General features: G+C 39.6%; 1 protein-coding gene across 2 annotated transcripts in view; it reads left to right on the forward strand.

Annotated features, from left to right (window-relative positions):
• The window catches only part of Tulp4 (tubby like protein 4), a 318,210-nt gene that overhangs the window by 295,694 nt on the left and 8,354 nt on the right, over nt 1–14,162 (forward strand). The window contains exons 10-14 of one of the 2 annotated variants that reach the window (XM_023712238.1): nt 3,036–3,180; nt 3,440–3,505; nt 6,311–6,455; nt 7,772–7,865; nt 12,480–12,623. In XM_023712238.1, coding sequence (XP_023568006.1) covers nt 3,036–3,180; nt 3,440–3,505; nt 6,311–6,455; nt 7,772–7,865; nt 12,480–12,623 — 594 coding nt within the window. The remainder of the gene's footprint in view (nt 1–3,035; nt 3,181–3,439; nt 3,506–6,310; nt 6,456–7,771; nt 7,866–12,479; nt 12,624–14,162) is intronic. The other variant, XM_023712239.1, reaches the window with a different exon arrangement.

The raw sequence follows: 14,162 nt of genomic DNA on the forward strand, positions 1-14,162 counted from the left end.
AAAAAAAAAAAAAAAAAAAAAAAAAGAATTCCCTAGAGTCTAACTGGAGGCCAAGAACCCAAGACAGTGTCTCATGCAGGCCTGTTTTGTGGATTTGCATTAGTAAGACCCAAAGGTCAGCGGAATGAAAGATCTATGCTAGTAGACTAAGGGATCTACACTGGGGCCAGGAAGCAACACTCAAAATAAGAACCAGAGCTCCCCTGAAAGGTACCACAGCCATCCTCAGTGACAAGGTCCTGAGCTCCTCCAGTGATGAGACCAACTGAGCCTATATCAGGAAAGCCAGTGTGACAAACTTCTCCAGGATATTGAACCATGCACTATCTTCCCCCTATACTGGAACCAGGAAGCAAAGTTCAGAAGTATAGACCAGAGCTCCCCAAAGTGAACTATAGCCATTTTCAGTGACAACAGGGTCCTGAGTACCTTCTACAGTAAGAACAGCCAAGTTCATCAGGAAATGCAGCATGGCAGGCTCCTCCAGGAGAACAAACAGCTCCCAGTAGTTTCCTAATAACTTTGTTTTCTTCTACAGTTCTGCCTGTTACGGTTCTGGCAGCAATCCTCACTCAGGTGGGCCTCCCACACCCAGCACCATGCAGGTTCAGTTCAGCTGGGTGTTACAAGTTGACCACCAGTTGTCAATGCCCACTACACTCTCCATGTTACTATATTTGGAGATAAGTCTTTTTAGGGTTTAATGCGATCATAAGGATGTAGCCTTAGAAGAACCTGAAATAGAGATATCTGTCTCCATGAACTGCTCTAAGGAAAGCCCATCTGAGCACAGCACAGAAACATCTGTTTATAAATTGGTAGGAGTTTTCACTAGAATCTTGCCCTGTGGATATACTAATCTGGGACTTCTAAGCTCTGAGACTGTCAGAAAACAAATTTCTGTAGTTGAAGCCCACCAAGTTATGGAAGTTAGTTATAGTAGCTAAGCAGACTTAAGTCAGAGCATATGTTAAAAAGCCATTAATAGCTTTTGAAGCCAGGCATGGTGGCACATGATTGTAATCCTAGCACTATGAGAGACTGAGGCACGATGATCCCAATTTTAGGCCCACCCTGAGAACTTAACAAGTTAGTGTAACTTGACCCCAAAGTAAGAGCTGGGCATGTAGCTCAAAGTAAAGGCTCTGTTTTTATCACCAGTACAAAAACAAAAATGAAATCTAAAGCAGGTTGTAGATTTGGAAGGCCTTCAAAATTGGAACATGAACCCTAATATTATAGTTGTCTTAGTGCCCAGAAACCAATCCAAATTTGTTTTTCTATACCTTGGATGTTTGTTCCAGAACTTCCATGATGAATGATGACACAGAATCTCTAGAAGTGTTGAAAAATACACTGCTACCGTCGTGGCCTCCTTGAGTGTTGCTCTAATGGAATGTAGACATTTTTCATTATGTTGATGGCGGATGACACCAGAGGAATCAATTGTACCGTGCCTGCCCATGCACAGTTATAACTAAACAAGCAGAGCTCATGTGTGTGTTCAGAAGGCAGCTTTGTCCTCATACAACCCTCAGGTAGTCCCCATCCAAGTCAGGGTTTGTTCTAGTTCCTGGGGGTGCAGAGGAAACAAGGCAAGATGGCTCTTCTGCCTGTGGGGCTTACCCTTTGGTTGGGAAGATGGACAATTAAAAATAGTTATGAGTAAAGGAGAAATAAGTGGCATGAGATAGAGCATCTGAGTTAATCTGTGTGCACACTGAAGTTGGTGGTTAGTGGGCAGTGCATGATTTATATTTGTACTTTTCAGATCTACTAATGCATACATGGAAGCATTCTGTGTGCTTGCTTGAGTGAATCACAGCTGAGCTTCCTTTGGTCCAGTGACCAAAAGAATCAGTTCTAACTCCTAAATAAGAATAAAGTACTACTCAGGCACATGAATTAAGCCATTTTATGTGATTGAACTGAGACTCACAGCACCTTGATCTGCTGAATACAAGGGGGCCGTGCCTTCAGTATTTTAAAAAGGGAATGGTACAAACTGGAGGCCAGCCTTTTTTCAAGTAGTAGGCCAACCTGTACTGCCTCACAGATGCCCCTATCTACAGGTGTCACCTCCACATGTTCAGAAACTCAGAGGTGGGTTTGAATTAACATCTTCTGAGATGTCAGTGGATACTTTGGTAAAATCACTCACTCATTTTGGTGTGAGGTGGTGATTCAGGTTTTTTTTATTTCCTGGCAAGTCTCTTAGAGCCTTAAGGGAATAGTTTTAGTTAACAAATAATGTGGTTCTTAGTTTGAGGGAGTGAGGGTTGGTGGGGGCACTTGGAGGTTGTGGCAGGGATAAGCAATTTCAAGAATGATAAGCGCTGTCATCTTTGCAATTGTCTTGTCTTTTGCCTTGAGTTTTCTGATTTTCTTGTGGGTGAACAGTTGGCCAAGTTGTGAGTAACATCCATTCATAGTACCCACAGATCAACCTAGAGCTAGCACTGAAAGTCCCCTGTACACAAAGTCTCACCTTCAGCCATGATCCCAACAAACAGGCAACTATGCCATTTGGAATAGGCAGGCCCCCATTGACAGCTTGTGTCATTTCCAGCAGACTGCCTCACATTACAGACACAAACAGCTAGAAGACCTCAGCACAGTCTTAACTGTCAGAAGTGAGTGATATCAGGCCTGGGCCAACAAGAGCCTTCCCAGATCAGAGCCAGGTTCCCAGAGAGTACGTCAGTGAGCCCTCCTACAACTTAGGTTTCTGGGCTGTACAAAAGTCCATACAAGTCCCATGGATAGCCATTTTAATTTCAGTTTTCAGTAAAGTAAGCAGTTCAAGATTGTTTTATACATCCCTAGAGGTATTTAAAATACCATGCCCTTTTGACAGTGATAGAAGTTGCCTATTTTTGCTTAGAAATAGCATAAAAATGTAAAAAATAATAACACTGCTAAGTTCTTTTCTGAAATGATGGGTTACAGAGTCTGTCTTTTAGTTTATAGCAGTGGTAATTGCTAGAGTATAATTGATTTAACTTCCCTTATGCTTGTTGGTTGGTGTCTTACAGATGAGATCTATGGAAACAGCCTGATTTCCACTGTAATTGACAGCTGCAACTGCTCCGACTCCAGTGACATTGAACTGAGTGATGACTGGGCTGCTAAGAAATCTCCTAAAATTTCCAGAGCAAGCAAATCACCCAAACTCCCAAGGTAATCTCAGTCTTCAAATGCTTTCCCTTTTCTGTGCTTCTAATATGACTGTATTTGTGCCTGCAACAGAATCCCATCAAAAGTGATACTGGGGGCGGGGTGCATTCTGAACCATCTGTAGTCCAGTGGCCCAATTCTAGAACCTTTTCTTGCTCAGATAAACTTTTTTATATTAAAAGAAAGAAAGAAACTGACACTTGTGCAGCAAGATCAACATCTCCTTTTCTTTTCTTACCACCTTTTCTTTGTTTTCCTTCAGGATAGAAAGACACCCAGTAGGAAGTTTGCTAAACCCTCGGAACTTCTCTAGGGGTTATCAACGATGGTAGGTGACATAGGGGTGGCCGGAGCTTACAGGCTTGTTTTTTTCTTCCAGTTTAAGAAAAGGAAGAAAAAGGTCTTACAGTGGATGCAGTGTGTGGATGAGAATACCAAATCAAATGCCTATAATGCTGCAATTAGGAAAATTATAATAAACTTAACCAAAAGAGAGAGAGAGAGAGAAAGGTTCCTAAGGTTTGTGTAAAACTAGAGAGCTAAGAGTAGGACCTGGATTGTCAAGGAGGACACCATCTTCTGTGTTGCTACAATTACAGGCTGTATGACTTTGGAGTTTCCTTCTCTGTGGACATTAATAGCTGAACCAGATCCTCACCATGATCTTTGCTAACTTTACAGTTCTGTAGTACTATAAAAAATTAAGGTTCACTTTACGTGTGTGTGTGTGTGTGTACCACAAATGCTGGACCTTAAACAACTAGGTCATGGGGAAGTTACTATACCGGTGTGTCTGTGCCTGGTGCAAAATAATGTGCCTATAATCCAGAAGGTCTTTTGTGCTTTTTCAGTTGATATGACTTCTGTCACAACAGACTAGTTTTGCTTAGCTTTGAATTTCATATATATAGAATCAAACAATGTATACCCTTTTTAATCTGTCTTTTACTCATCCAGTAATTTTGAGATTTATCTATTTCATCACATATAATAATAGTTTGTTTTTCTTTACTGATCTGTGGGATAACTTAATTGGGAATGAATAAATATCTTTATCTTTTTTAATCAATCAATGGATATATAATAGTTTCCAGTTATAAACATTCTTATATAAAACTTTTGTGGCTATATGCCTTCATTTCTCGTGCACATGGACATAGGAAATTGCATGGTCATTAGTTAGATATATGTTAAATTTTATTGAAAACTACCTATCCAAACAGTGTCTCAAGGTGGTTATACCAAGTTATATTCTGAAGAGGGATAGGAGAGTTGTAGGTGCCTCCATTTTCACTTAAAGGTTGATAGTTATTTTAAAAAATAATTTTGCCTGCTCAGGTAGATGTGTTGTAGTATCTTTTTGTAGCTTAATTGTAGTATCTCCAGTGATTGCTGATTCTGAGCACTTTTTTGTACGTTTCTCATACAATGATTAGTGATCTAGCTATCACCTTTTGTGAATTGTCTGTTCAGCTCTTCTGTCCATTCCTTATTGGGCTATTTTCCTGTATTTGAGTAATTAATGTTTTCTACATATAATAAGTGTGTTTGTCATATCTGTGTGTGGCCAGATAGCTCAGAATAGTATATGAGATTTTATGGTTAAGGCCTTTTGTGTCCTGTTCAGGAAATCCTGTTATACCCTAGGCCATAAAGATGGTCTTCTATTCTGGCACCTTTTAGAATTTCAGCTGTTACTTTGTATCTCAGATTAATTTTACATCCAGATTCTTTTTACATCCAAATTTTTTTGTGTGTGAATTAAGGGATAACCCTTCATTTTTATTTCCACATAGATACTCAGTTAATAGAGAAGACTGTTTATATTTTCATCTTTATTCTAAATTTTGTAAAAATTATACATAAAATTATGAACTTTTCAACTGGGTGTGTTGGTACACACCTTAATCCCAGCACTCAGGAGGTTGTGTCAGAACTTGCATGAGTTTGAAGCTAGCCTAGGCTACCTAGTGAGTTCAAGGCCAACCTGAACCACATAATAAGACCCTGTCTCAAAAGCAAGACAGATAGGGCCAGGGATATAGTTTAGTGGCACAGTGCCTGCCTGGCAAGCATAAGTTTGTGAATTCGATTCTTGGTAGAGGAAAAAAAAACATAAACTTTTCCATACTTCTAGTGTTTTAAGTTTTTGTCATTAGAGGCTGAGAGAGATGTTCCCATGTAAACAGTTCAACCCTTCTTTACCCTATGTATGTCTAACATCTTTAAGATGTTTCTTCTCTGGCTGGCCCCCTTTTCTCCTCCTCCCACTTAAAATCCCCTCTACACAGCAGCTGGGCTAATGGTCCTGTCTCAAAGCTTTAATCAGTGGCCTACCGTCCTCCCATTCCTCAGGCTCCCTGGAGGAGTTGTACATCAGGCTTGCAAGTAATACACAAGAGTCTTTGGCCAGGGATGTAGCTCAGCGGTATAGCACCTGCCTGGCAAGCATGAGGTCCTGAGTTTGATTCCCAATACCACCCCCCAAAAAAAATCTACAAGAGGCGTAATGCATTTTTATAGGATGTTATAAACCTTACAGTATTCACGTTATAAAACTGTTTCTGGAGTAGAATGATATGAAACACATATCTTCACTTTATAAAGGAGAGAAATCTTTGAGAAACAAAAGTACAGCATAGTATCAAAAGGCAGCATAAAAGCTTTAGATTCACTGCTTGATTTATTGTAGGTGGTATAAAGTATTAGATAAATCTGTTAAAATTCAGCCTGTCATAGAATTTTTAAAATCATTGTGGCCTTTGGATAAGAAGTGACTCTTCCGTTCTTCCATTTGACCCAAAAGTAATTATGCAAAGATATAGACATTTCCATACCTTCTGTAGATAGGTAGAAAGTGAAAGAGTTAATTTTCCTCAGGTTCCTTACAACTAAATCACTTGATCTAATCTCAGTATATTTTTAAATATTGTGTATATTATCCAGTAGACAATTGTTATTCTTTATTCATGTTCATAAAGCTAAAGCACAGGAGTAAGAGCCTTGTGAAATTAGTGCCCTGGCCACTGAGAATTGACATCCATATTGGACTGTCTAGACAGGGAGGTGGAGTGCTGGGTCCAACCCTGCTCACTCTGTGGGTGCCTGACCCTTCCTGGTATTGTTTCCACAGGATCAGCATTGAAGCCCGGAAGTCTCCCAAACTGCCCAGGGCTGCTCAGGAGATCTCCCGGTCTCCCCGGTTGCCCATACGCAAGCCCTCTATTGGCTCACCCAGTCTGACGCGGAGAGAATTTCCTTTTGAAGACATTACTCAGGTAGTCGAATGTCTGACAATGCTGGCCTGATTTGATTGAACCCTCAGGCCACCTGGATATGCCACCTTCCTTCCCAACCTGTCTGCCCCACTTATTGCCATACCTGCATACAGGCCATCTGGCTGTGCTCCCCATGCCTCTGCTGTAGGAGTCTTCCTCCAGTGGAGGTCTGGCTGAGATACTTCTACACTCTTCCTCCTTGCTACACTCAAGCCAATTCTAGTCCTACAGTGATTCCCCAGTTTCTGGGGAGAACCCCCGTCATAGCTCCAAAGTTTAGTCCTGCCTGAGTCACCTACTCCATCTCCTCATCCCTATTTTTGCCCTCACTTCCAGACCTAACTTTAATGCCACCTCTGTCATGAAGGATTTCTGCACTGGCGAAGGCATAGTACATGGGACATCAGATGTCTAACTACCCCTGACATCTCTCAGAGACATTATAAAAGTCACTATGAGCCTTTCTCTTCATATGGTTATAAAGTTCTTGAGGAAGTAGATTTTATTCATCTGTATTTTTGCTCCCATGCACGTACTCATGCTTCTGCATAGTGATAACTTTTTGAAATGTGTTTTATTTGAGTGAGAAAACAGGTAATTTGGTAGTGTAAGGATATAATCATTATCAGTGTAGCTCTTTTCAGTGAAAACTTTAAGGGCATAATTGGATTCAGATTTAAGATTCTCTCTCTAGTTCAGTGATTAGGGGAAAAGAGAAGGAAAGAAAAACATACCCAAATCACTTTGGTAAGCTATTAAAATTTTTTATTTACTTATTTTTTAAAATAGGATCTCACTATATTTCCCAGGCAAACCTCTAATTCCTTGGCTCAAGCCATCCTCTGGCCTCAGCTTCCTGAGTAGATGGGGCTGTAGGTATGCTATTATACCTAGCTTTTTAAACTTCATACATATAGACATTGGAAAAACAAGCACTCACTCCTAGCTCAGCGTGCTGCCATTAGAAAATGGGAACTCAACATGCTCCAGTTAGCATCTGGTCTTCAAAAATGGCAGAGTTGTGGAGGAAACGAAGAAGGACCTTCACAATGAGCTATATCCCCAGATTGCTTTTTTGTTTTTTTTAAGATAAAGAGTCTCACTGAATTGACCAGGCTGAGCTTGAATTATTAATCTTTCTGCCTCAGCCTCCTGAAATGTGGGGGTGATAGGCTTGCACCTCCCTATTCAGCTCATACCTGTAATGTTTAAAGCAATAAATTGTAACATTCTTACAACTAACTCATGGAAATATATCCTGGAATAGGGAAGTAGATAAGAGTTTTCATTTTTCTTTTCATATTTCTCCCCCACAGCACAACTATCTTGCTCAGGTCACGTCCAATATTTGGGGAACCAAATTTAAGATCGTGGGCTTGGCTGCTTTCCTGCCAACTAACCTTGGTGCAGGTAAGAAAACTCATTCTTTTCTGTCAGTGTTCTTGTTAGAAACCAGATCCAAAAATTAAGTCATTTTTGGCAGTTTAAATTAGAAAATGAACTCTTAAAACAGTATAGATTAGCAGATTAATGACAAATGTGGAAGTTGCTCCAAATTTTGAGTCTAGCCACTATAATTTTATTTTATTTTTTTTCACTCTTAAATAAATTTATTACTACATTAAAAAAAGTTGCTTTGAGCTAACACACAACTTGTAAGCACAAAGATGGTCATGAAATTTCATCGAGTCAAATTGCTTACTAAGTTGATCTCAGGGGTCAGAACCAACATGAAATACAACAGTCACACTAGTTGTAGAAATTTATCCTAGCCACTATAATTTTAGAAAAATTAGAATTGTCACTCAAATTGGCTTTTGCCACTGGCACTACAGTGTTTTTTGGTTTTTGGTTTGTTTTTTGTTTTTTTTTTGTTTGTTTGTTTGTTTTTTTTTGGCAGAACCAAGGATTGAACTCAGGCCCTTGCGCTTGCCAGGCAAGCAATTATTTTACTGAGCCATCTCCCCGGCCCTCACAGTGTTTTTTTTTTAAAGATAATCCTTGATTTATAAAAACTAATAGAAATACAAAACTACAGAAATACCCAAAGATTTCCAGATATTTTGTCCTTAATGGGCAAATTTTGACATAGCTTTGAGTCCTTGAATCACAAGAAATTTCCAAAGAAAGTGGAAGAAAAACCCATTAAAGACATAAGAAGTTGGCTATTTACAGTATAGTTCTTAGTAGTAAATATTTATAAATTTAATTTCTCAGTTCATTCTGGTCTTGAGCTGATCATAACAAACATTCTGTCCATGGGATGTTGGAGGCCGAAAAAAAAAGTAAAACAAGGGAGTACAAACCTAGTCCAGAACCAATACGTGGGTACTCATCTATGTTCTAAATGTATAGTAACCACTTGTCCTTTTTACCTCAGAGATAGAAATTATAATGCAAAATATTGTTTTCAAAGCATCTTCCTTCTGCTGGGTAGATCCCTCTTTGGACTAAGGAGTTACACTGTACTCCCATCTTCCTTAGTTGCTTGCTTATTTCCAGTGTACACATCCTCCATGAGACCAAGTAGGGCTGTGACTCTGTCTCAGACATGTTCTATGTAAACTACAATTATTTTTTAAAAATTCTGAATCCGTCAATAAGAGTTGTTTCATACACAGATGCTTTAAATTATTTTTGCAAATTAGATACTTAAAAGGCCTGTTGCTAGTTATGTGTGCATCTTCAGAGATTTATTAAAGAGTACTCATTTGGATTTTTCATTTTGAGGTTTCTCAGCTCAAAGAAAAAGAAGAATAAAAGTAAAACATAAAACTGACTTGGAAATAACAATATACCTTCCCTGTGTGTAAAGCAAAGAAAACTTAAAATGTTTTCATCAACCTGGAAACACTCTAGTGACCACAGAAGTCTGTTCAGGTATTCATCAGTGCCCTATTGACAGATGTGGTTGATTTTTTATAAACACTGTTTGAATATCATTATTACCCCCAAATCAGTAATCTGAGAATTTAGCCATCTGCCTTTAGTAAATATTGGAAAAAGGAAAGGAAGTGTGAATTTACTTAATAGATCTTTTCATTCTTCCCTTATTTCTTATATGAATAGATCCACAAATAAACTAACAAGGACCTTAAAATGAGAGAGCCTCTGAGTGCTCTGAGCACCTACTGCTCCAGATGACTCAGTTGAGTACCCAAGACAAAAGCTTGTTCTAGAGTGTCAGAATCATTGTCCTCAACAATAACCTTTTTTTCTCTGTGTGGAAGGTGAAGTATGGGTACTCAAACTCAGGATTTTGCACTTGCCAGGTAGGCACTGTGTTTGGATACGTATAGTTGTTAAGCTAAAAGAATTTTCTACTTAATTCTACTAGACAAAATAATTAACTCTTATGATTCTAGAGGATGTATTGTATATGGCACCCCATTAAATGTTTTAAAAAATAATATCTACTCCTCTACTTTAGTGGATGTAGAGCTGGGGATGTAGCTCAGTGGCACAACACCTGCCCAGTAAATGTAAGGTCCTGAGTTTGATTCCCAGTACTACCCTCCCCTACTCCACCCCAAAAAAACCAGAAAATCTAGTGGATGTAAAAAGTGAATATTGTTCCCTACATTGGATCATTTATTTCTTTCAGTCAGACACTGGCCCATGAAATTTTTAATTTTAATTAATTTTTGTACTTCTTAATTTTAAAAATATGTAATAGATTCAAAATTCAGATTTGTACTAATAGTGTTCCGACAGGATATCACGTCTGCGTCTTGTTATGAATAACCACTACGAAGACAACAATGTGCAATGTCTTAATTATTGAAACTGTCCTATTAATTGGTTTTGAAACTGTCTCATTGTTATTTGTTTCTCAATAAAATAAATTTAAAGAAGATTCAAAATTCAGAAAATTCAGAGGAGCGTATAATAAAAATCTCTCTAATCATCACCCCCAGCTACCGAGTTTTTTCCGTGGAGGCAACTGATGATGTTTTTCTAATCCCTTCTCAGGATTTTGTCTTTTTAAAAATTGTTCTTTCTCTGTTTAATCAACAAAGAATGTTACTTATAACGCATGAAATATGAAGCCATATAGAGCCATTCACAACTTTCCCATCAAAGTTTATATGTTTCTCTTGAGAACGAAGCAGTGAACACGGGGTAAAGCCATTCCTGCTGTTGGATAGAAAATCACTTTAGCCACCATTCCCAGCACTAGCCTTGCATGGAAACTTCAGCAAAGCAGCAGCTCTGCCAAGCAGTGCCTGATCCTCAGGCCAGAGATGTTCAAGGACTGCCTGTAGAGATGGAATATGGCTTATCATGATAAGTTAAACTGTAAGGAACCTTTGTATTTACCTGTCCCCGGAGATAATATTAAGGCCTTTCACCCTAATTTTAACCTCTTGTGAAATTTCAGTCCCGATTTGTTACTTTTTTTTTTTTTTTCTTTTTCTTTTTGGTGGTACTGGGGATCAAACTCAGGACCTTGCACTTTCCTGGCAGGCACTTATTCCACTGAGCTATCCGCAGTGATTTGTTACTTTTTAATTTATTTTCTCTCCAAATATTTTAGTTGTAATTTGGGCTTTCTCTTGAATATTCCTGTTAATCTAACTAAATCTTAAACTTAAAAAAAACTGTGTGGAAGTTCCATATAAATCTGTCACGATCATTATATTAAAGTTGAAAGACAGTAAGGCAAGAATTATAGTCCCATGGGGCCAGGGAGATAGCGCAGTAGAATAAGCGCTTGCCTAGCAAGCGTAAAGGCCTGAGTTCAATCCCTGGTTCCGCAAAAAAAAAAAAAAAAGAATACAGTCCCAAATGATGACATCATTCTATTCCTATGTGATACTTGTCACCTGTCCCTTACCTATTGCTTTTAAGTAGCTCCTTGATTCCCCAGTGTTTCCTTAACTTGGCATTCTCATTACCACCGTTTTCATTAAATTATCCTGTAGATGAAATTTTAAAAAATGTTTTCCTATGCCAATTTATTACCCACCTCCATATGTGTTTAATTCTTAAGATGTTTGGGGTGTGGCCAGGGAGATGGCTCAGTAGAATAAGTGCTTGCCTGGCAGCTTACAACAAATACATATATTTTTTAAAAAGAGGCTGAAAATTGGAGGATCACTACAAGTCTGAGCTGCATATTGAGACCCTATAACAAATACATATATTTTTTAAAAAGATGTTTTTGACATTGAAAATTCTTGGTGGGCACCTTCACCAGACAGCAGCTCTTAGCACCTGTTTGCAGGTAACTGTTCACATCCCTGGTTCCGCAAAAAAAAAAAAAAAAAAAAAAAGATGTTTTGGGGCTGGCGAAATAGCTCAGTGGACTAAGCGCCTGCTTAGGCAAGCACACAGGGAACGGGTTTGATCCCCATTACCTCATGCTGTGCTGGACCCACCCTCAGGCACACTGAGCAGGAGACGTGTCTGGGTGTGGTGGCACATGGCTGTAATCCCAGTGCTGGGGGGGCTGAAAATAGGAGGATCACTACAAGTCTGAGCTGCATATTGAGACCCTATCACAAATACATATATTTTTTAAAAAGATGTTTTTGACATTGAAAATTCTTAGTGGGCATTTTCACCAGACAGCAGCTCTTAGCACCTGTTTGCAGGTAACTGTTCACATGCATGTTTCATGAGCCAGGCATGGAGGTGCATGCCTATAATCCCAGCACTTGGGAGGCTGAGGCAGGAGGATTGCTGTGAGTTCAAGGTCAGCCTGGTCTACAAAGTGAGTTTGAAACCAGCCTGAAAGACCCTATCTTAAAAAACAAAACAAAACAATTCTTTGCTCTATAGACAGACTGTTGGCAGCGTATGAAGCTACATGAAGTATTTACCATTGCTGAGTCTGAAACCATGCCCTGTATGGCTGTAAGTCAAGAGAAATTAAGAGCTCCTTGGGTTCTTGGCGCTGCCTGCGCAGATCTGCCTTCTCATGGCAGGGAACACGACCCTTCATTCCTCTTCCCAAGACCCCACTGGTGCTGTGGCTCTCCTCCACCATGTCTGTATTAACTGTGTCCTTCTTCCCCACAGTGATCTATAAAACCAGCCTGCTACATCTCCAGCCACGGCAGATGACCATCTATCTCCCAGAAGTTCGGAAGATTTCCATGGACTATATTAACTTACCGGTCTTCAACCCAAATGTTTTCAGTGAAGATGAAGATGATTTACCAGGTGTGTATCATGGTCCCTCTTAGTAGATTATGAAAGGAGGGCAGAGTGGTAAATTGCCTGCCACGTTAGTCTGGAAAAGGCACACTCAGCTTGGTAAGGTTGGAAGATGGAGTGTCACGTCCCAGGACAACAGATGTACCTCTTTGAGAAGGAGTGAAGCTGTCAGAGCGTGGCTCCTTAAAGTGGCAGTGGTCTCTCACAGTCACAGAGTACTTCTCCCATCTGCCTCTGTCCTCCCAATAACCCTCTTAGTTATTTGCCAGATAAAGATAAGTTACCAGGAGTGAGATCAGAGCGGAAACCCATCTGGGGGTCTTGACGAGACTTTGTCCTTTCACCCTCACATAGAGAGGGTGCTTATGATACACAGAGCCCTATGTCTCAAGCCTGTCCCATCTCTGGGACACAAGAGTATGCCACACTACTCTGCTTAAAAGCCCATCCTGAGTTAATGGTACATCTGGTTCAGTTTTTTAAATTCCAGTTTTACAGATTGTGAGGTATTTATGGAATCTCATTTGTGATAGGAAGATCCTTAAAGCCCTGTGTTAATAGATGAGTGATTTCTAGTCTATCAATTAGTTATATGTAATGGCTCTCAGTTATGCTAGGAAACTTCAAACATTTGCTTTTCTAAATCTACCTGTACTGGGGCTGGCGATATAGCTCAGTGGTCTAAAGTGCCTGCTTAGGCAAGCTTAGGTAGGCTCAGAGAACTGCAGTTCGATTCCCAGAACCACATTAGGTGCCAGCCCCATCTTCAGGGTAGGCTGAGCCAGCTTAAAAATAAAAAATCTACCTGTACTTCCATAGATTCAGAGATTTCTCCATTTCCAACATCTGTATCTTCAATTTGATGAAACCTCATGGACTTGAGCTTCATAACACATCCTCTGCTCTTAGATTGAGAAGTGTCTTTTATTTATTTATTTTTGGCAGAACCAGGGATTGAACTCAGATCCTTGTGTCTGCCAGGCAAATGCTTATTCTACTGAGCCATCTCTCCGGCTCGAGAAGTGTCTTTTAAACTTTCCCTTAGTACTCATGTTCTCCCCAAATACAGCAAATATAGACCTCTCACGTATTCAGTTGTTCCTGAAGTTTTCTGTGCCGTCTCTGGCTTCAGTGAAGGAAAAAGTGTACTGTCTTAGAGCTTGTAACTAAGAATGACTCCATAAAGACACTTCTCTTTTGGAGTGAAAGGTGACTGCTCTACGTGTTCCCTACAGGCCAGAGGAACATCGGGAGAAGTGATCTGAACAGGAATGATAGGACACTTGATAGGAATGATAGGGGCTTACACTGGTACAGCCAAAGAATAATTGTGTCTCATTAGAGCTTCATGAAGGTGAAGTAATTAGTTATAGGCTCCAAAAACAGGCTTTCCTTTTTTTTTTTTTTTTTTTTGGTAGTACCAGGGATTGAACTCAGGACCCTGCGCTTGCAGGAAAGCACTTATTCTACTGAGCCATCACCCTTGACCTTTTTTTTCTTTCTCTTTTTTCTTTTTTTTTGCATAACTAATTTGGTGTAAGAGCC

This window comes from Octodon degus, unplaced genomic scaffold (genome assembly GCF_000260255.1).
Source record: "Octodon degus isolate 3935 unplaced genomic scaffold, OctDeg1.0 scaffold00024, whole genome shotgun sequence".
Taxonomy (NCBI): Eukaryota; Metazoa; Chordata; class Mammalia; order Rodentia; family Octodontidae; genus Octodon; species Octodon degus.